General features: G+C 36.7%; 1 protein-coding gene across 5 annotated transcripts in view; it reads left to right on the top strand.

Annotated features, from left to right (window-relative positions):
* RabX1 (RAS oncogene family member RabX1) overlaps positions 1-12,283 on the top strand; it is a 37,206-nt gene extending 24,923 nt beyond the window's left edge. For 4 of the 5 annotated variants that reach the window (XM_081735852.1, XM_081735851.1, XM_081735853.1 and 1 more), the window contains exons 5-6: positions 1,967-2,134; positions 4,483-12,283. In XM_081735852.1, coding sequence (XP_081591978.1) covers positions 1,967-2,134; positions 4,483-4,667 — 353 coding nt within the window. In that variant the 3' untranslated portion in view covers positions 4,668-12,283. The remainder of the gene's footprint in view (positions 1-1,966; positions 2,135-4,482) is intronic. The other variant, XM_081735854.1, reaches the window with a different exon arrangement.
* The last annotated feature ends 9,710 nt before the right edge of the window (positions 12,284-21,993 follow it).

Raw genomic sequence — 21,993 nt, 5'->3', positions numbered from 1 at the left:
AAAATTAGATCTACCTACCTAATAACGTGTAGTTCCTCTTCGAACCTGAATAACGGCGTCTACTCAAGGTAGCAAAGATTCTGCGGGGTCTTGCAGGCGTTCCAGAAGTATTTCAATCTAGCATGTTCAATATCTGCCTGAAAGTTGGTTGCGTTTCGGGAATAGTTCTACATAGCATTCAGTAACATTTGCACAGTGTTCCATATATGCTATACGGGGCTTAGTTTGGCTTCCAAAGGCAACGACGAGGAATCTGAAACTAACTTTAACAACGACGAGGAATCCGTTCTTTACGAGGCTGACATTCTCTAATAGCAACCATCACCACTGGCTAACATGAGGATAAAGGGATGCAGGAAATTCGCCAAGAAGTTTGTGTATGCAATCTCTTACTAGGATCCTTATTTCCTCCAGTGCAATACAACTCATACTGGGTGTCCTTAGTAACTAAACTTTTCCGTGGTCTTACGATACAAATATACAGAAAATTATCAGAATAATGAAAACACTCTGTAACAACAAAACTTATTCCTGCCATTAGCCTGCAGAACAGCTCTGATTCATCGTGGAATAGAGGCATCTAAATCATGGTTTCCAAAGAAATACTGTACCAGCTTTCGGTTCCCTCGGCGAGGATGGAGGAGAATATCTGCTTCGGAGTCAGTTCTCAGGGACTAACCACAGGTGTTTAATAATTTGGGGTTTAGCGGGGCAGTGGGAGGTGTTGTTCATCCCGTTGCTCAGGAAACAACGCTTCTATATTCAGACCAACAGTGAATTGTTACATTGTCATCTTGGAAAATTGCATCATTGGCCGGAAACATCTAGACCATAGAATCTACGTAGAACATAATCTAAAATATTTACATAATCTCTCAAGGAATGTGTCCTTTGACCACATAACCACAAAGCCCACGGAATACCAGGAACTTGGGATCCACATCATCATAGAGCCTCCGCCTGGTTCATGTTACCAAGAGGACAGTTCAAAGTATAAGGCCTTTTAGGCTTCTATCATACATACGATGTGTTGTTGGGAATGAGGTGAAGGAGGAGTCTCGAATCATATTATGCGTTACAATCATCGACGGTCCACTTTATATTTTCTCAGCATCATTTTCTTCGCTCTAAAGCAGTACTAATGTTGATTAGCTGTTTGGAAATTATACAGTTTAAGTAACTCGTACCAGACTGTGAGTATTGTAATTCCAGGTGTTGATTGAGATTTGCAGCCACTTTTGCAGCATTGGCTCTGCAGTTCTCGGTCACAACCCTCTTCAATGCTTAGCGACCTCTGTCGCTGAAGCTTCTCTTCTATCTACTATTAGCCTTTGCTGATGTTGTTCTCCCATTAGTTCTGTTGGTCATAATCACCTCAGACATTTTTCCTTGCGATACATCTAATACAATGGCCATCTTAGGTATATGCGCGCCAACGAAATGCACACCTGCTATTTGGCTTCTTTGAAACTAAAGAGGTCTCACATTTTGCATCAGCAACGTCTGCCCGCTTTACTACAGCCTCCTTTCTATCCTGTCTAACGTGCTACAGACAATCACCTAACCATCACTAACAACGGCCAGGGGCGCTGCACATGCATTTTCAGTGTTAGGGGACCAGCTCACACATTTTACGTGTTGCAAACTACAAGTGTTTCCATTGTTTTGATAGCCATCTCTATCTTTGCAGTGATTCAAATCAAATTCTTTGAACATATTATTGACCGAAATGTGCGCATTCAGAGAAGTGTCTTCTCTTTGAATCGAAGTATTAAACCGTAAAAATAAACATAAGGCCAAATAAGGCTTCATACGCTCTCTGTGTGGTTCTGGTTCGATTACGGCGGGAACAAGTTTGATGCAGATACAGTATTAAGCTGTACTTCCTTGTGGTTGATAGTATAATAAGATCTTGTTGTTCTTGTATATATGAAGTATTTTGTGTTTATGTATGTTTAACGTATAGTGTATTGTGTAGAGCTCCAGAGAAATGTTGAAGAACCTGTTGTCATGTGTGTTGTGGCTAACAAAATGGATCTCTCAGGGGAACGGAAAGTATCGAAGGAAGAGGCAATGCAGTATGCATCGTCGATAGGTGGCATGTACTTCGAGTGTTCGGCTCTGAAAGACGAAGGTAAGTTAGACTGTGTTAAGGATTAACGTAAGTGAAAGTTTGAATTTCAGGTGATCAAAGCTCTCTCTAGTGCCACAAACAATTGACACGTCGGAGCACTAATGAAGTGTTCATGTAGAACAGTCATTTCCAACTGGCCGTTGTATGAAGTAGGAGTGAGCTTTTAGTATTAGAGCCAGGACAGAGAGAAGAGGTTGAGCAAACAAGAGGAGGAACCGAGGTAGTAGAATGAAAAAATAAGTGTTGGCAGTGTACGATTAGTTGTGAATCCATGAGTAGTGTATCTGCAAAACCATCGACTACACCTTGTTTGCCTGTCAGTGCTGTCTTCTATCAACGCTAGATTTGTTACCTTCTCCCTGCACTCTCTGTGTGATTTACTAAGAACACAAGCAGTAAACTGTGACGTCATAGAACAGTCAGTTGGAAATGAGTGCATTAGAGAATGTAATATATCTATAGATTCGAGAATCACTTTACATTGTACACAGTAGCCTCTAGCCAGTTATTTAAGATGTAAGAAATAATCATAAGTCATTAGCGGGAAAATGAAAAGCTTTCATTTAAATAATAACAACAACAGACTTTGATTTCCTAACCATCTGTACATACCTGAATTATTGTGATTACAGACTGCACTGTGGAAACGAGCAAAAAAGAGAACACTCTCGCGTACGTTCAAGAACATTCTCGTTGGTCCACTAAATCTCCCGACAATCAGCAAAGAGGAAGACTTTTGTTTTCTTCTGTCTCTTTTATAAATAATGAAAAAAAAAGGAAGAAAAACTAGTTTATGATACTGCAAATAATTAAATTCCTTTGTTTGTTGCTTTTTTAAAATATGAAAACATGGAAGAGGATGGAAGAACCTTTAGGAAAAAAAAATCCCAAAATCGCGAGCGCTAGGGCGGAATAATAACGATAGTAAAACGTTCTGTCCTATAATTCAGCTTTTGTGGAGGTGAGATAGTATGGTGGGTAGGCCTGCACTTGCACGTTCATGATAGTCTGTACACCTACCAACTGCACCCGATTCAAGTTGCGGTCGTCTCGTCTTTTATAACCTTGGTGTTGCATAAGGACGCAAAACTTAAAACATTTTGTATAGAAAATATGGGAACGAAGAAGAGGAATAGATTGTGTCCTTTTCAGTCTTTTTTTTCCTTTAAAATGAAAGGGAATTTTACGCATGTTTTATCTAAGGGTTTCCAATCACCTTATTCATCTTATATATCTCATATAAAGGTTTGTTTAATAAGTAACAAGAAATTATTACAAACAGCAAAATAGCTATATTAGTATTTTTGAACATCCCCTCCCCTACTGTGGTTCAATGCATATATGTCAGCGCTTGATAAGGGCACTGATCCCATAGGAAAAAAAAAAAAGAAGTATTTTGGATGAGTGCGTAATCATTCACGTATCACTGACTGGACTTCCTCGTCATTATGGAACCTCGACTCAGTGCATCTCTAAGTGGCCAAAGGCGTGTAAAAACGAACCCAACTTCCAGTGACGATACACTAAAGAAATGTCTCACCGTCAGATCGTACCGGTCCGAAAGTGCTCTGCATACATCGACACGATTCTCTTTCATTTGCGGTATCAAACGCTTCGGAACCCATCTCGCATAGTTTGCTAAACCTCAGTACATCATGGACGATATGTAGAGCAATGTCAGATACATAATATACCCGTTTTCCCTTATCAAGTCCTTGACTTTAGGAATGTTACTTTCCGTGACTGCTTTGGAAGAGTAACCTGGAGCTAAATGCGGAGACTCTTCAGCAAGGTTCTCTGCCCTGTTAGAACTTCTCAGCTCACTTATAAACGTGAATTCGACTCATGCGGTAGCGAATTCTGTTGGTTTGGCGCCTTCACTCAACAGAAATTTAACATTTCATTGCTGTAAGGGTGCTACCATCTTAAATAACTTTTCTTCAGCGTCTTGAATGCGACGCATACGTGCCGGCCCCTGGCTATCAATATCCTTAGGATGCCACCACAAAATAGAAATATATATATAACAATTACCATCATATTTTAATAGTTTTGTATACATATATATCAAACTTTACCGGTCATTTTATTGATTGAACGTTGTTTAATAAACTGTACGGTTTTAGAAGTTGAATTTAATTTATGATTGTATATATTTGATCTCAAGCCATGTGAGTTTGTGGTGGACAACATTGTGTCTGTGGGTTTTCTCGGCATTCTCCCGTTTAGTTCCACATTATTATTCCACTTATTATTTCATAAACATTTTATCATTAATCATCTACCTCCTTTAGCTTGAGGGATGATTTCATTCATCTGCTAATACAGTTATCTGCATGTCTTTTCAGGTTTGGAAGAATTGTTTCTGGCTATGGCTATTGAGCTGATTAAATTGAGTAGAGATTCGTTGTCATCTAGTATAAAAGTGTATTCTTCAGATACTATCAGTGAGCCGTCCATAATGAATGATTCAAGTTACGTTCTTAGTGATACTGCACATGGAGAGCCCAATAAAACGTGGTGGTGTTGTTAAAGAGTTTTTTTTTATAATGTTATCGAAGAGTGATCTTACGTTTGTTAACACTGACTTAAGTGTTATTAAACATCAAATGTGCCATACGCTCTCTTAAAATCTGCATATAGAATGAAGTAATTTAGTCAATTTGAGACTCCAAGTTGTTGAATATGTAAACTTTTTAGGTATAATATTTTGTATGTCATTTTGTTTTTGAGAAATATTTTAAAGGTATCTAATGCGAGAAGAAGAAAGATATACATATATTATTGAAGTGTGATCACTGAATGCGAATATAGTCTTGAGTATAGAATGGAAGTAATAGCGTACTTGGTATAAAAGACTGAAAGGGATTTTCGTAAATATTAAATCGAAAACTTAAATTCTTACCATAAGAAACCGTAGAAATCTCGCACGAACACATCACGTAGCGTTAATTTTAAAATCGATGCATTGGCAAACAAAGTAATAACTAAATATTTTATACAACGTTCCTCTGTATAATTGTACCTCCCCATTATCCTGTTACCCTTTTTAATTATTACTAGAACATTAAGTCATAACCCTGGTTGTATCTTCAGCTAGCCGATCAGGGTACAGAAGAATGTTAGTAAGTTTAAGTCATTTTTTAGTGTTGTATAAATATATGAGTGTGAAAGTTCACTGTCTTGATAAAACAATTATGAGATACTGAATAAAATGTAAGTACATGATTTTGTAAGAATTCGGTAAATTTTGATTTTGAATGGTAAAATTGTTCCTATTGGCTACACACTTACTGTCAGAATAATTTATGTATTACAAACTTGTGAACACAACTAAATTCCTTCGTAATTTTTCTTCAAATTATAGCTTGTTTTTAAAGTCAATAAAGTGAAACGTTTGTTTATATCTCAGTATTCAGGACATGATGGTCTAATGTACTATTCACAATCTTATCTGTAGTGTCTATAACTTGCTCAGTGTCGTGTCTTGACGGCAAACAAAACAAAATCGATTGTTTAACGTATTTTCAATCGTTTCTAGACACAATTATAGTCACTTGAATACAATGTTGAACAATAAATTATATTATTCGAATACAAATAACAGCTAGTATTAACCACTACTTTCTGTCTGCCGTGATAGTAGTGAACTTACATATATATGCACACGCGAGCACGAGTGATGAGTTTCAGGTAGTTGTATACGTGGTAGCTCAATCTTTCTTAAAACTTGTTCAGTACTGTCACTATTATTAACCAGTTGAATCCTGTAAATAGAAATTATTCCTTAGCAATTATTTTGATAACGACTGTTACAAGTTCTGCTTATCGAGATTACCTTTCTCAGAGCAAGGTGCAGTCAGGTTGAGAAAAGTAATATCAATTTCCTTTCTTTTAAAAGTCGAACAAAAGGGTAAATATCTGAAGAGATAAATAAAACATAGTGGTAGTGTTAAGAGATTTTTCTTTCTTACTATAGCTGTATAATTGCTATCAAAAGTTTGTTGAAATATATACTTATATATAAATTCAGTGTACGACACCAAGAAACCTTTAACCTTGACGGTACCAATTACTGATAGTACAAGATTTTTCAGAGAAAGGTGAATGAAAGGCATTAATGTGATTGTACATGTAAATTTAGCACTGGAAAGTGTTGTAAGATAAAGAGACAATAATGTTCTGAAACGTAGTAATAATGTTTCACCGAATATCTTGATATACACGTTCTAAATACACAACAGAAAAACCACTGGTCAGAAGTTTTAGAACAATATATGTGGTGTATTTCTAATATCAGAATGATTCTCGTCAGGCGTGCAATACCAAGGCTTCGTTGTTGTTGTTGTTGGTTTTTTTTTTTTTTTTTTTTTTTTTTTTTTTTTTTTTTTTTTTTTTTACGAGGAAATGTATTTTCCTTAAAAGAGCCTTAGCTTGAAACGTGTTTGAAAAACGTGAAAGAGTATTGAAATTTTAATTATGTGTTTAAATTTCAGTGAATAGAGCAACTACTTACTTTGACAGCAATTACAATAGCAGTTTTGGTAAATGCTTTTAGTATGTTTTACTTTAAGTAGAATAAGCATACGATAATCTCATTTATTTATTTAAAAAGAAAAAAGAATATAGTAAAGTAAAAATGAAATAAATCATCTCTGGAGTGTCATTTTTTGTGCATAATCGTTCCGTGTATAAAGTAATTGTAATTTTCGTTTCGGTCAGCATACATATAAACCTTATTGTAATGAGACGGTTCTCAAGGTATTTACTTTACTTACTATCATTATTTTATGTGTAATGTTGCCTTAACACTAATTCAATTATTTCACTGCGTAGATCACAAAGAATGAACGTGGATTTTACAAAGTATGTCAGTATAAAACAAATTTATTTATGGTTAGTAAATTGAACGTTACTTCATTTTAAACTTTTATCTACTTTGTTAAGTTATATTATTTTTGCATATAATTCACAAATTATTTTGAAAGTTTTAATCTTTTGGTGTTATACACTTAAACTACTTAATTTTTTTCTTATAGCCAGTTTCAGTTTTTAATAAAGGCAATTATATTTTCTTATGAGATGTTCTTAAAGTCTAATTGAATAGAATCATAAATGCTGTTCTTGTGAAACATTCCACATGGTTAATTTAAAGCATTTATAGTTGTATATATTATATAACTGGAGGAAACTTACTTCTTACACCAACTAATCCATAGGTGAGAATTCAACGATATTCAGAGAGTAAAAAAAATGGCTGAGCCAACTCAAGAGTGAGAAGTTGCACAGCTCATGGGTAAGCGGAATGGGTAGTATACCCGTATGAGGCGGTGACCTGGGTTCGATTTACGGTTCAGCCGTGCAATTTTTTTAACGTCATTTATATTCATGATAATTTTGAGTGAGATGGCCTGGTTTGATTATGATAATGTACTTGTACAGTCTTCATTGGTTTTGTTCGCAATTTTGAATTGTGCAACTTCTCTCTGTTAATTAAAATTATCAGTGGTATAAACTGTTTATCATATTCATTTTGTATGACCTGTTGACTGACCAGGCAAATTTCTCAACAGAAAGCAATATCCCGAAAACATGAATAGTTTGTAACTCTTTAGAAAGCACTGAGTGATTCAATTTTACAGCTGTTCTCTGATTTAAAACAATAAAACGTAAAAACATAGAGTTAGTTTTGGGGCATCTTTGTATCGTGAAAAATCATATTTATATTAACCATGGAATACGCAGATACAAATGTAAATTAAGATCCTTTGCGAAGGTATATTTATATGTTTGTAGTCAGTTTAAGAGAAATTTCAGTAATTCGAATTTGTGATGTTTATGTTTTTCCGCTATACAGTACTTAGACAAAATAATGATTATAAAGCTTAGAAGATAATATTCAAAATTGTCTTGTGCATAGTTCCATGAAATGTAGTATAAAGTATGAAAGAAATTGAAGACACTAAGATCTGAACATCGTTGTACTTCTTTATTGAGAAGTAGACAATTGTGAATCACAATTCAGAAAAATGCAATTCATATGATTGTATTTCATGTGGGGAAAATGAACAATGTTTTAAAACAAGAAATTTACATAGATGTAAATTCTTTAATTGTCCGTTGGTCTCAGGAGAATTTTAGGTAGCAATTGAGCTTCATGTGTAATTACACTTTTTCTTTAGACTGTCTTCAATGCTATTAGTTGTTTAGTATCAATATATCTTGCTCAGTATTTGTAAAACTTGCCACCTTATTCTAAAAAACTGCATTGTCACATAGCTTATATATATTAGTAACATATACTGAGAATTACCTGTACTTTTTAGCATTCTTCGTTTTTTATTGTGCCTTTTCAGCACTCAGGTATGTGATATATGGGTCTGTTTATTGATGGGTTCGAGCCACAGGTATTCCTTTTAGGGTGTCGAAGCTGTGAACATGTGCATAGGAAGCATGTAAGCTTGGATATATGTACTCTTTTGGGGGAATGGGTACAAACATGTCCAGCTTCCAAAATCTTTCGTTGATATCCCACTGTAGGCTAAAAATTGGTGAAATAAGAATATAGGAGAAAATAGAAGAATCCCGAGAAAAGTCACAGACACGATGTGTTCCACTACATACATGGATTGGGATAGAACCAGGAACGCCTCTACTTCTGGTAATCGTGTCCGTGGATTTTCTCGACGTTTGTTGAGGAATATGGATATATATATAATTATTTTTTTAATGTCCTTTTTTAATGTCTGTCATATGTGGTAAACCTATACGTGCTACCTGTTCAGAAGTCCTTTCAACATTCTTATTGTCGACCTCATGAAGAAATTTCAAAATATGTATGTGAACATGTATTACACATACAAATACGTTTTGACAGTGTCTTTCCTATTTAGCTTTAATATACTAATAATAAGACTTCGTGCGATGATGATGTTTCTTTAAAATTGTAAAACTATTAAAACGTGGTTAATTATATTTTTAGGAGTTGTCTCGCTGAATACCAAATGTACGGATAATAACTTAATATATCAAAGTTATAGAAACAGTATAACGTTTCTTATATATTAAAGTAGAACCGTCGTATATATTAAAACGTAACGTCTTTTATTTTATGTATATGTAATTTTAATATGTATCTTTAGTTGTACATGTAAGTGCATTTGTAAATTTTAGTTTGGTGTAGAATCTGATCATGATTTTTTTCTTTACGTATATATTTATGTATCAGCTGTGTATTGACAGTGTTGTCGTAGATACCGATGGAATTAAAAGCTTTACAGCTGTACCGCATGGCGTCGCAACTGTCGGTAGTAACCGTAAATGATCCAGAATTACAGTTCTTGCTTTATCCCGATAGAAGTGCTGGCAACTACAGCTAAGATCTCAATTGTTATCATTCCGCATCTTAAAAAAGCAATGGATAGTTCCAAAAGCACTGAGGGAGGCAGCGTAATATAAAAAAAAAAAAAAAAAAAAAAAAAAAAAAAAAAAAAAAACCTGCGGGATCGCTTGCAGGCGAGGCAAGCAACCACTTTAGGGGTTAAAAAAAAAAGTGCCAGGTATCATTAGTCCGTAACTTCAGAGTAAGTAATTCAATCAATGTATATAAAAAAGGAAACTTTTACATATTTCCTATCTCGATAATGGCAAGCTTAAATAATGCTTTTTACTCTGCGTAGAAAATTTAAATATGAATATGGAAAACTTTTTAAAAGGTCCAATATAAAGTTTCCAGAGATAATTTCTCTTCGTGTGGTACTTTTACAAGAATTGATATCGTTTTCCCGTTTAATTCAGGTATTACTGACAAAAATATACTCTACAATGTGTACGTTAATGAATTTTCAGAACAAACTTACTGCATCAAATTGACCAATGAAAAATATTTAATTTGAAACAGATTTCTCAAGATAAACATAGACTTTAGATATTCTTTACATTGGACCGTTCCCTTTGTTTTCGAATAGTAATAATGAAGTTGATGTTCGTAAAAATGTCAGTTCATGTTTCGTACTGATTGCACAGATATCTGGAAAAAGTGATAAAAGTTTCTACTTCACATAAAAACAAATTAATGTTCCTCTGGCATTTGAATATTTTTTTGTCTTCCCAGTTCGTAGACTTTCGTATGGTTAGGATTACATAGGCTGACTTCTATAATGTATTCTTCCCTTTCATGACAAATGATCGTTGCCAAAATATTGTTTTATATTTTTATATTGCCTTGGGTGAATGACCCGAAATTCTTCATGGTAAAGACAAAAGTATAGTTTACGTATATTTATACGTTATGTAAATACTCTTATACTTTCTACATTTTATTTTATTCTTGTTACGTTCTTCAAAAGCGCTCTTACTGAAATAAAATAATAGAAGAGAGTAAAGTTAATAAAGAATTAGTTAAATTACATTAAATACTTAGTATTGAAGTTCAATTAATACTACGATGCTTTGTCACAAAGTGTTATCCGTATACTTAGCGCATTTTTGGCCTTTAAAAAAAAAAAAAAAAAAATTTATACTGTATACGCTCGAGCATGTCCATACTGGGTATTTGAATAGAAATGATAATCAGTGTCATTAATATATGTACCATATATGATAATACTTGCATATATAATATCGTAGCTGCGCCTCAAAAAACCGCTCTGTGCAGAACTGGCAACTTTTCAGAAGCAAAGAATGTGCCTTCTCGGTATTTACATTATTAGCAAATATCATTTTTGCGTATTGTAATAATAATAATAGTAATAATAATAATAATAGAAATATAAAGGAAGATGCAACACGACTGACTATCTGCTCATATTATAGTATATAACTAATTTTCGAAGAAAATGCGACATAGCGGTTTTTAGATGAGCAGCGACAGTATGTGAAATTTAATTAATACTAATATTAAAGTAAAATGCATATACGTGTAAAGTGTGCCTATCATTGTTAAAACAAACATGATATACAAATCGAAATAAAAAAAATATGTATGTTCGAAAATTATGTAGCTTCGAATGAATTGAGACTTATAAAAAGAAATAATTGAATGTAAAATACTTATATTCCTGGGCCTTAATTACACTATAGCTTAAATTAGTTCTGGGCATTAATTACTGTACTACACTATAGTTAAATTAATTCTGTACTCGTGTTCATTGTTTCAGACTGTTGGTAGTACATCACCTCCGATAAAATCCTGAATAAAGATTTCAATAGAGGACACCGTAATCTACCACTTAGAGCGTTAGTCGCACGTCTACGTGGTCCCGGGTTCGGTATCCGGCCGGTGCTTCCCAATTTTCGGCGTCCACCCACCGTCGTGAGGCAAACTGGGGAATCATGAATTAAAGACTAGGTCTAGAAAGCTCCTGATACTCGTTAGGGACAGAGCAACGCAACGCGCTGACTCGTCCCCAGGCTGGACGTAGTTGAACCGGTTGTTGACATGGTGAAGCGCCGCAGGCCCACAAAAAAGGGTTTCGCCTATTTTTTTTTAAATTTTATTTTATTTCTTTTTAAATCGCTTTAATAGTAGAACGCTAAACACAGCCACAAAATTTGTCTCATTGTTATCGGAGAGAGCATTAAACATATGACATTCGTATCCTTATTTTAACTGCGTACGGTATACAGTAATAGTCACTTCCTGAGTTTAGATTCCCGTAAGTTGACTTGAGCGTATATAGTGTGCATTGTGTTTTGTTATGATGTATGTTTTGTTTTTTTAGATTACCTTGTTAAGATGTGTATGTATTTATATTCTCTGGGCATTTTAAAAACTAAAGCCTGTGACAAACATCTTGGCATTTCAGCTAAACGAATAAAACGCAAGCTCTGACGCGACGTTGCCGAGTGCTAAGGGGTGTGGCTATGGCTAAACAGACGAACTACAGAGCGATCAGGTGACAGAGGATAGACGTGGATGTGTACAAAATAAACGTGGCAATACCGCTGGCCTCTCATTTGCTAGCAGCATTTAAAGGGAACTTGGAGCACCGTCTCAAATGCCAAGATGTTTGTCACGCCGTTTAGTAGATGATCAAATTATTATATACTTATTAGTCGATTTCATAAGCAAGTGCAATGATGATGTAACTATATTTTCCTATGTACAAATTACTGATACTTTAAAATAAAATCGTTACTTCGTAAAAATTTTCTTTACTTTCCAGAGTTGTTGATAGAAGTGGTAGTGAATTAAGGCTATCTTTAATGAACTGATGTAGTAATTTACTAAATGGGTGCATCTTTTCCCTTGCTAGCAGTTCTACACCCACAATGTGTTGGGAGGTGATTCCTGACACCAAGATAAAACAAAAAGTATAGACCAACCTGGATGCACAAGTGCTTCCTTTCGGAGTTATAGGCTGCCGAAAATATGAAAAATAAACTTTAAAGGGCTATAGCTCTATAACTATGGGACCTACCGTAGTCGCGCCAAGACTTCACTTAAGAACTAGGATGTGCACTATCCAAAAATTCATGTTTTAGAATTCTAAGGTACTCACGCAACATTTTTTATAAATGAAGTTTGGCTACGAGCATATAATTTGAAATACTTACCAACGATCACCATAAAAATTGTTGCAGAAGTACCACAGAATTCTGAAAGATGGGTATTTGGATAGGGCACGTACTAGTTCCTAAGTGAAGTCTTGACACGACTACGGTAGGTCCCATAGTTTTGGAGCTATGGACCTTTAAACTATATTTTTTCATGCTTTCGACAGCCTGTAACTCCGAAAGGAAGCATTTGTGCACCCAGGTTGGTCTATACTTTTTGTCTTAATCTTGGTGTTAGGAATCACCTCCCAAACGTTGTCGGTGTTGTTTTGAAACACTCTGTATATCGGATGTTCTTGGAGCCCATGGATAACAGACAGGTCAAATTAAAGCGAAAAATGCTATATAATGGTATATCCTCTGGGGCCTACTTCAGCCGCTATGGGGAATCAAACAATTCACTATGTGGCAACATCGTAGATTAACTTGAAACCATTAGCATTGCTGTAGTAATCCATCAACAGTTGCACTGATTGTTATGTTAATACGTGATGCTAGTGTCAACGTCTATCGATATGACCTGTCATTTGGAAAGAATTGATGTAACTATTTCATGGATCCGTTACTATATGGTTCTTTATCTGTGACGCTGCCACATAGTGCAATTCGCGTCTTCAGCAAGAATCCGAAATGTATACAATTATATATTGCTTGGAGACGAGTGATATGTAGTCCTTGGTACTACTTTTAGAACACCCATATATATATATATATATGTGGTTTTCTAAAATTTGAAATACGAGTATTTGGTCAGTACTATGCAAGTTACATAGGAGGTTTCTGAAAATACAAGGGTTGGATTTTTAGTAATGGCAACACTGCTATACATATACTCGGGAACAAAGCAATCCATTATAGTTCATACCAACGGTAGGTTAGATGCCGACCCTCGCTGAGAGCACATTAACTCGCCTTCCGTCCCCTTAGAGGTCTGCACGGGTCGGAATCTTTAGTCCGGGCCCGGTCCGTGAATTTATAATGTGAGGCCCGACTCGAGTCCTAAATATGTTTTAGCATTTAGGCCCGAGCGCGGCTCGGGCTCGTATGATAATTAAGCCCGAATTACAGAAACTTAATAATTAACGCGAAATTGTATTTTTATTTACAGCAACTAGATGTTTAATTTTGCGGTTGTTCTTTAGAAGTTCTCCAAAAAGAACGGCTCAATAAATGTTGTTGTACAATATTTACAAAGTTAGGCCCGAAAAGGTCCGAGAAATATGGTTGTATATTTAAAAGTTTACGGCCCGAGCCCGAAGTGATATATGCTTTGTAGGCCCGTGGGCCGGGTCGGGTTTAGGCCGGCGGGCTTGGCCCGAGCCTGTGCAGACTTCTACCTCCTCTCCATGCGCGCGCGGCGCCAGCAGTTAGAAGGCAGTTCTGAGTGAGTGCTCGTGGACTATAGTCAAGCTGCGTGAGTGATCGCGGAATACAGTCATGTTTACGAAGCAAGATCAAACGAGCTGGTTGAAAATTGAATGCGCTAGAGGGGGAAATACGAAACAGTGCAACGAAGTATTGGAAGATGTTTGCGGTGCAAGTGCATTACCATACCGTACAGTAGCACGGTGGGTGAAAGCCTTTAATGACGAACAAAATGTCACAGACATGCCTCACTCGGGCCATCGTCCTGTAAGTGAAGATGTGCAAAACGTAAATGCATGAGTACTAGTGGATTGGAAGCCACGATTCATCAATTGGCCGATACAGGACTAGCGCATTCGATTGTGCTGAAAATTCTGAAGAACATGGGATTGCGTAAAATTGCCTCAAGGTCTGACTGGACAACAGAAGTGGCTACGATATGATGCCGCTCAAACACATTTGGAGCGGTATCAACGTGAAGGTGAGGCCTTCATACGACGGAACATTGCTATTGATGAGACCTTGACCAGCGCGTATGAACCACAGCTGAAACGGCAATCAAACGAGTGGCGTCATCCTGGGTCACCGAGATAAACAACAGTTCGGAAAACCCCAACCAATGTCAAAGCTATGCTCATCATTGCATACCACTGGGATGGTGTAATCATAAATCATACCGTCCCCCAAGGACACACCGTTAGTGCAGAGTACTTTTTTTTTGTTTGTTTGTTTGTTTGTTTTGCAAAAACACTGCGAGCAGTAAGACGAAATCGACGCCACTTCCTGACGAACCCACCCATCATTGTGCATGACAATTGAAGGACACATTCAGCAGGTGCGGTCACTGATTTGTTGCATCGTTGAGGCTGGAAAGTGCTGTATCATCCCCCGCATTCTCCAGATTTAAGTCCCTGCGACTACCTCTTCCCGAGGGTGAAGAAACCACTTCGTGGCACATGCTTCCGTACAGTTGACGATCTCCTCCGGGCGGCCGATCGCTCCATCCGCACTATACAGAGATTAGGCACTGCCAGTGGCTTCCACATCGCTGGGAACGCGTGCTTCATAATGCTGGTGATTACATCGAGGGCCTGTAAAACTTGGAACCTTGTAAGTACTCTACTTCTCAAGATATACCGTTGTTGCCATTGCTAAAAATCCAACTTTTGTTTAAGAAAAGAAATATAAAAGGATCCACCACACTTACTTCCAAGTGTAATTTGTTACTATAATCCTTTCTGGATTTTTCAAAACAATGGTAGTATTTCTCAAGAAGTAATTTATTTTATTTATTTAAATGATTTTATTTTGGATCATGTCTGAATTAAATCTTGAGGTGGTAATTGAGAAAAAAATACCTGGTGCAGGTTAAAACACTACTCAACTACGAAATAAAACTCATGTAATGCAATGGTACGACAATTTTTCTTCAGTCACCCAGAAAAAATGTTCTGAGATTAAAACCAATCCATGAAGATTTCATTGAAACAAAACTGTATTTAAGTTTTGGTCAGAATAGTGCTCCTATTATTTTGAAAACCAATCCAAGAAAATGTTTCTTGGCATTAAATTGAATCTGGCATTCCAGTGGTTCCATTCCGTTTCAATCATTGACCAAAAGATTTTCTATAAATACTACCTTCAGGATTTTACGCTATCATCATTAGTAGTAGTATTTCTTATTGCAGTATTAAAAATATATACTCAAAAGCATTATGCATCTAGAATTTATATTAATACTCAATACGAGCTTTTTTTTAATTCTGGCTTTCGCTCTTCAGCCTGCTCCTTCCTGTTCATATAAAATCTCAAGAGTAGGTTCATGTGAAAGCTTAGTATCCTAGTATGTGATATACCTGTGTTTTTTGGGAAAAGGAGTACAAGTTCCAAATTGCCAATTTTCAGTTATCGTGACTCTTTTTTTGGTATGGAAGAAGAGGAATACGTCCATCATAACTGCTGCTGGGGTTCCTCAAAAGGACGTACAAGTTCATATGCACACTGTGGATAACTAGAAGTTGGGATTTGTTCCTCTTTTCCCAAAAACCACAGAGTTTATACATGTAGATTTGATGCAGTATTGGTGGAGGCTCAAGCAGAGTTCAAGGCTATGTAGTATCGTGCGTCCATTCACAGAAACGTTGATGACTGATCAACTCTCGTTGACAACGATAGAAATAATACATTTCAAGATCACAATATCAAAGTTAGCAACAATTGAAAATGCCAAAATTATTCTGTACAATGATCACGTAATTGGATAATTTGCATTCTCAACAGCTGTACATTTGCATTCTCTTAGTACAAAGTCTGTATTTGTAATCAGTGGCGAGCCATCACAGATAACCAGCTTTCCCCATAATTCGCTCCTTTTTATTTAAAAAGTAACAGTGGTATAGCGCTCACCTCTAGTGTGTAGAGTCCTTGGTTCAATCCCAGCTCCCGCTAAGTCAGCTTTGTGGTGGACAGACACCAGCGTGTGCGTGTGTTTTCTCGAGTTCTGTTTCCTCCCACTTTCGTCATTCCACCATTATCATTCATCTCATCACAGATTTTCCTTAGAGTCGGTGCATAAACGTGGAACGTTAAACTAAAATAATGAACCAATGTTTTTGTAATATGGGAAAAACGCTGCTATAAAATGTAAAACTCTCATATTATTTTATTTTACTAGAATCACTTTTTGCATACTCAATATTTCCTTCTTTCCCTAACAAATTCTCTGATAATAATTCAGTGTCTACCGGTCACGAAATCAGAAAACGGTCATGAAAGTCACGAAATTTAGCTTTTGGGTCACGATTTTTTTTTAACTGTACAAATGTAAGTACAAATTGGAAAATTTCGTTCTATAAAACGTCAAAATTCACCACCAAGAATGTCTGTGGTCGGCTTTAGACGCTACCAAATCGCAAGCAAAGTAAGTTTCTATCGCATGGATGAAAATTCGACCTAATTCGCACCCGAATTTGCTCTTGAAAATGTTAGGAAATTTTACGATTTGGTGAAGAAAAGGTCACGAAAAAGTCACGAAATTTCATTTTGGAATTTTAGTAGACACCCTGAAATTGCAGGTTAGAAATCAAATTGTGCACAAGAACAGCACTTGTTTGATTTGAGCGTACTGGAACAATGAAACCATAGTGCCAGTTGAATAGCATTTCAACGGGCAGCAGCTGTACTAGAAGAAATGCAGCTGCAGGTGACATAGGACCTGCAACAGGTATTTGTCAATTTTATAATAATAATAAATTCAAACGTTTGGTTTGGCAACGATGAGGCGACTGTCGCAGCACCAGGCTGTTGGCAGCATTAGAGCAAGTGTACTACTTGGGAGCAGCAGAATGAGTAGGCGGTGATAGTCTAAAATAGGCGACCTCTGATATCCAAAGAGGACAGATTGAAATGCAATTTCGGTGCTACCCTGTATATATGGCCTGCAGCATCCATAAAACGCGAGAATATCTAGTACAAAGTCTGTATTTGTAAACACATTAAGAACGTACTATTTAAGCATGAAAGTGATAACTGCAATTCGTGATCCTTAAACACTGAAGTCTCCGAGTATTCAAGGGGCCGCGGTGGCTCAGTGGTACAGCGTTCACCTCTGGTGCATTGGGTCCTTGGTTTGATTCCAGCTAGTGCCAAATGAGCTTTGTGGTGGACAAACACCGGGCGTGGGGTTTTTCTCGGGGTTCTCCCGTTCCCTCCCACTTTCTTCATTCCATCACTTCATTCATTTCTCATCACTGCCTCCTTTACCCTAACCGGCATAACCGTGGGACGTAAATCTTACGATTTCATTTCCGAGTATTCAAAAAGTGTCTGACTCGTTTCAGTGAGCAGTTTGAAGTAACGTACTGGCAGTGCTCGTAGTCCCCGAGAAGAGTGTTATGGCAAAATAGATGGATGTCGTGTTCAAATATTAAAGAACATTACGTGTGAAAGGATAAAACATTAGGATTTCAAGAAATTCGTAGTCTTCGACTCCTCATATTCCTAGGTTATAGAGGAAAAAACGTAATTAAATATTTGTAAGAGTGTGAGTTGCTCAATTGTGATGTAATATGTCAGAAAGGCGAGAATACATGGCATTAACAGAGAAATGAAGCAGTTGATGGTTCAACATGTTGTATGCGGTAGAGTAAGATGTTAAAAAAAGAAATTGGTAGTGAAAACGTGCAGAGAAAAGAAGGATTGGTGAAAATTCCAGTGAAAGGTGCGTTACTTATGTTATCTCATGTAGTTTACGCATACCCACAATTTCTCCCTACGGTCGCACCCCTTCGGGCCCCTTGGTAGGCTCCTGCTTTGTTGGATAGCATTCCTGCTTTTCATTGGACATCTAGCAGAAGTTGGTTTGTCGTTTTAAGTGTTTGTGTTTCATACTCAGTCCTCTTAAAGTGAATCTGCACTCAATGCAACTGTTCCCTTAAAAAATACTAAGGCATTAAGAGTACATTTCCTGCTAAAAGAAGTTCACATTTCAAGAATATAAGTATGCCCCATGAAATAGGACAGCACGGTAATTTCTAGTTCTACCTTCCACAATTATGCCCTTTAGGCTAAAGAAGACTGATAAATTAAAGTATTACAGAGTGTCTACTAAAATTCCAGAATGAAATTTCGTGACTTTTTCTTTCCCAAACCATAAAATTTAGTAACATCCTTAAGAACAAATTTGGATGCGAATTTTCATTCATGTGATAGAAGCATGCTCTGCTTGCAATTTGGTAGTGTCTAAAGCCGACTATCGACATTTTTGGTGGTGAATCTAGACGTTTCATAGAACAAGATTTTCCAGTTTATACTTATGTTTGTAGAGAGAAAAAAAAATCATGACCCAAAAGCTAAATTCGTGACCGATAGACACCGTCTATTATTAAATAACTGATAAGAGCGAGAATATGGAAAGAATGGATAAACCACGGACACAACTGTCCACCACAAAAAAGGCAAATCGATGGCGCTTGTCACAAGGTGCGAGCGTGACGGAAGTAGCAAGTGTGTTGTGAAGGAGTGTCCAAGATTATATTAACCTACAAAACTCACGCTAAAACTACACGGGGAATAGGAATACTAGTCGGAAAAACCTCAGCAACAGGCTCCGCCGAGACGAAAGCGCATTGTCGCTCAGAATCGTCGTACGACTGCGGTGCAAGTGAAAACACCTTCGATAGTCCGCCACAAGGTACATGACATGAACATTACAGGATCAGGTTACACGAGCGAAACCACTGATAAGGGACCACAGCGCTATAGCACGATGCCAACCATGTTGCGAACATGCAGCATAGACTGTTGATGGCTGAAAACGTGTGGTATAACCGAAAGAATCTTTATTCGCCTTATTTCAAACCACGGATCATGTTCGTGTGTAGCAGACGCCCAAAGAAGTTTATGATCCGCAGCCACTAAACTATTACGACACAATTTAAGGAAAATCTGAATGAACTTGACTTCCCCTGGCCTGTCCAATCTTCGGACCTGAACGTGATTGAACATGTGGTGTTTTAACACATACAATGATGGCGAAGATTTTCGCCTTCATCTGGAACGGAATTGAGTGATGCACTGCACACGAAATGGTGTGATCTTCGTGCTACCATTCACGATCTCTATGATCTCATTCCATTCCACATGTTAAGTTGCACTTTTCTGGGTGTTTCCATTAAATTGATAAATACCTGTATCTTTGCAACATGTTGGATCACAATGAACTATCTACCGTTCCACTTTTGTTCCTCTTAGTAATGTTGAGTTCATAAGATAGGATTTGGGTTTTGGTGAGTATCGGGGTTACCTATAAACTAATTAAGTACCATGTCGTTGCTCCGCCAACTTTTCTTACGTTAATCCATTGATTCGGTTTCATGTAACTGGATTTCACATTAATGATACATCACTTCACTTTACTTTTCCAACTTCAAATGCATAACTTCAACTTGTTTACGGCAAAACAATCCTGTCTTACTTTTTAAAATATATCAACGTAGTTCAAAAGTAGGTATACAGTCCCATACTGATCAGCTCATGGCATTTTATATCCATACAGATATTGACTAAGTCTCTCTCTTAGTTATTCTTAATTTCTTTTCACTTATACCTTAAGCACGGAACAGACCGAAGCAAAGTTCATTGTCTTAATAATAAAAAAACATGCACTTGATCAATGCAAGGCTGTGTATCTACTTTTGGGCTACTCTGTGTATATTATATAACACATCTTTCAATAAGTCCCGGGACTAACCCACAGATGGCGTTAGTAAATCAACTTGACTGTTTTTGGAAAGAACTAACCTTCAAATGGCACGTGTCTGATTTTCACGTCAATCGGACTATAAACAGCAAAGCTACTGTGGTAAAAGTGACGCTACTTGTGCATTTGTGGAAAAAAAAATGGACAAAAACGAATTTCGTGTTGATAAAACATTGCTATTTAATGGAAAGAAAAAAAAAACGTACAAGCTCAGCAATGGATTGAAAAATGTTATCCAGACTCTGCTCCGTCGAAAACAACCATTTGCCGGTGGTATGCTGATATTAAGCGCTGTCGCATGGATACAAATGATGCGGAACACTCGGGTAGGCCAAATAAAGCAGTCACTCCAGAAAATGTGAAAAGTTTTGAAAATCAAGATGGATGACCGCAAAGTGAAAGTTCGTGAGATTGCTGAAATGGGAACAATATCAACTGAAAGTGCGTGTACGATTTTACACGAAAAGTTGGGCATGAAAAAAAGTCTTTTCCAAAATGGTGCCGCGTTTGTTCACAATGCACCGTGCCACAAGTCAATGAAAACAATGGCCAAATTGAACGAGCTGGGCTTCAATCTGCTTCCCCACCCGCCATACTCCCCAGCGACTACTGGCTGTTTGCCGATCTCAAAAAGATGCTCCAGGGAAAAAGATTTGGCTCGAATCAGGAAGTCATCGCTGCAACTGAAGCTTATTTTAAGGACAAGGACAAATCGTTTTACAAGGATGGTATCGAAAAGTTAGAAAAGCGTTGGAATAACTGTATAGCTCTTGAAGGTGATTATGTTGATGAATTTCGTGAAACAAATGATGTTTTCTTAGTCCCGGGACTTATTGAACGATGTGTTATATATAATAATGGGTACGTTTCTAATTTAATAAAATGTGTGTATATACTGCTATGGTGGTAGTTTTATCGCCTGAGTAGTAGTTTTATCTTACATACGTTTCGTTGCTTTTGTAGTAAAGATGATTGATGTCTTGGTATATTATTGCTTATTTGAGATTTTCTCTTGAGATTATCTTGTCTGTATTAAATTTTGATAGCTTTACACGTATGTAGAAAGAATCTCATATATCAGAAAACATTTGCATTTTCCTGTGTATCCGTTCTGCTAAATATTTGCAAGAACTGATATAGCTGTATTCATGGTTTTATCAGTTTCTAACACGGAATAAACAGCATGCCTACCGTTTATTAAGAACATAGAACTACAAATTATATATACACCAGTTGAAATGCTCGTTTTTCGCATGGGCAAATTTATGGAGAATATTTAACCCCGCTTATGATGCGTAATAGAAGTGTCATGATAAAAACCCATTAGATACTTTTATACTTTTATTTTTCGCAGAAAATTTTGAACCCCTATCCTCTTAGAACACATCTTTTATCAAACTGATACGATAAAATCTCAGCTTGAGGCAGGTACTACGTTACAGAACTAATGTTACATGGGTGAACAGTTCTCCTGTGATGAGATCACAGACAACGTTGGTTTCAATGTGAAGAAACAAAGTATAAAAAATACTCCTTAAAACGGAAAGTTTCAAAAACTGAAACACGTTCCCCTTATTTCAATAGGAACTTCATATACTGAGTTTTACCTTTCTGCCTTGAAGGGCTTGTGGGATACTGTATTTTTGTATAAATTGTCAACACCCTCCAATCCCGTAGA

Source organism: Thermobia domestica, chromosome 13 (genome assembly GCF_964235325.1).
Source record: "Thermobia domestica chromosome 13, izTheDome1.hap1.1, whole genome shotgun sequence".
In the NCBI taxonomy this organism is placed as follows: Eukaryota; Metazoa; Arthropoda; class Insecta; order Zygentoma; family Lepismatidae; genus Thermobia; species Thermobia domestica.
This window is presented reverse-complemented; position numbering and strand designations above follow the sequence as displayed.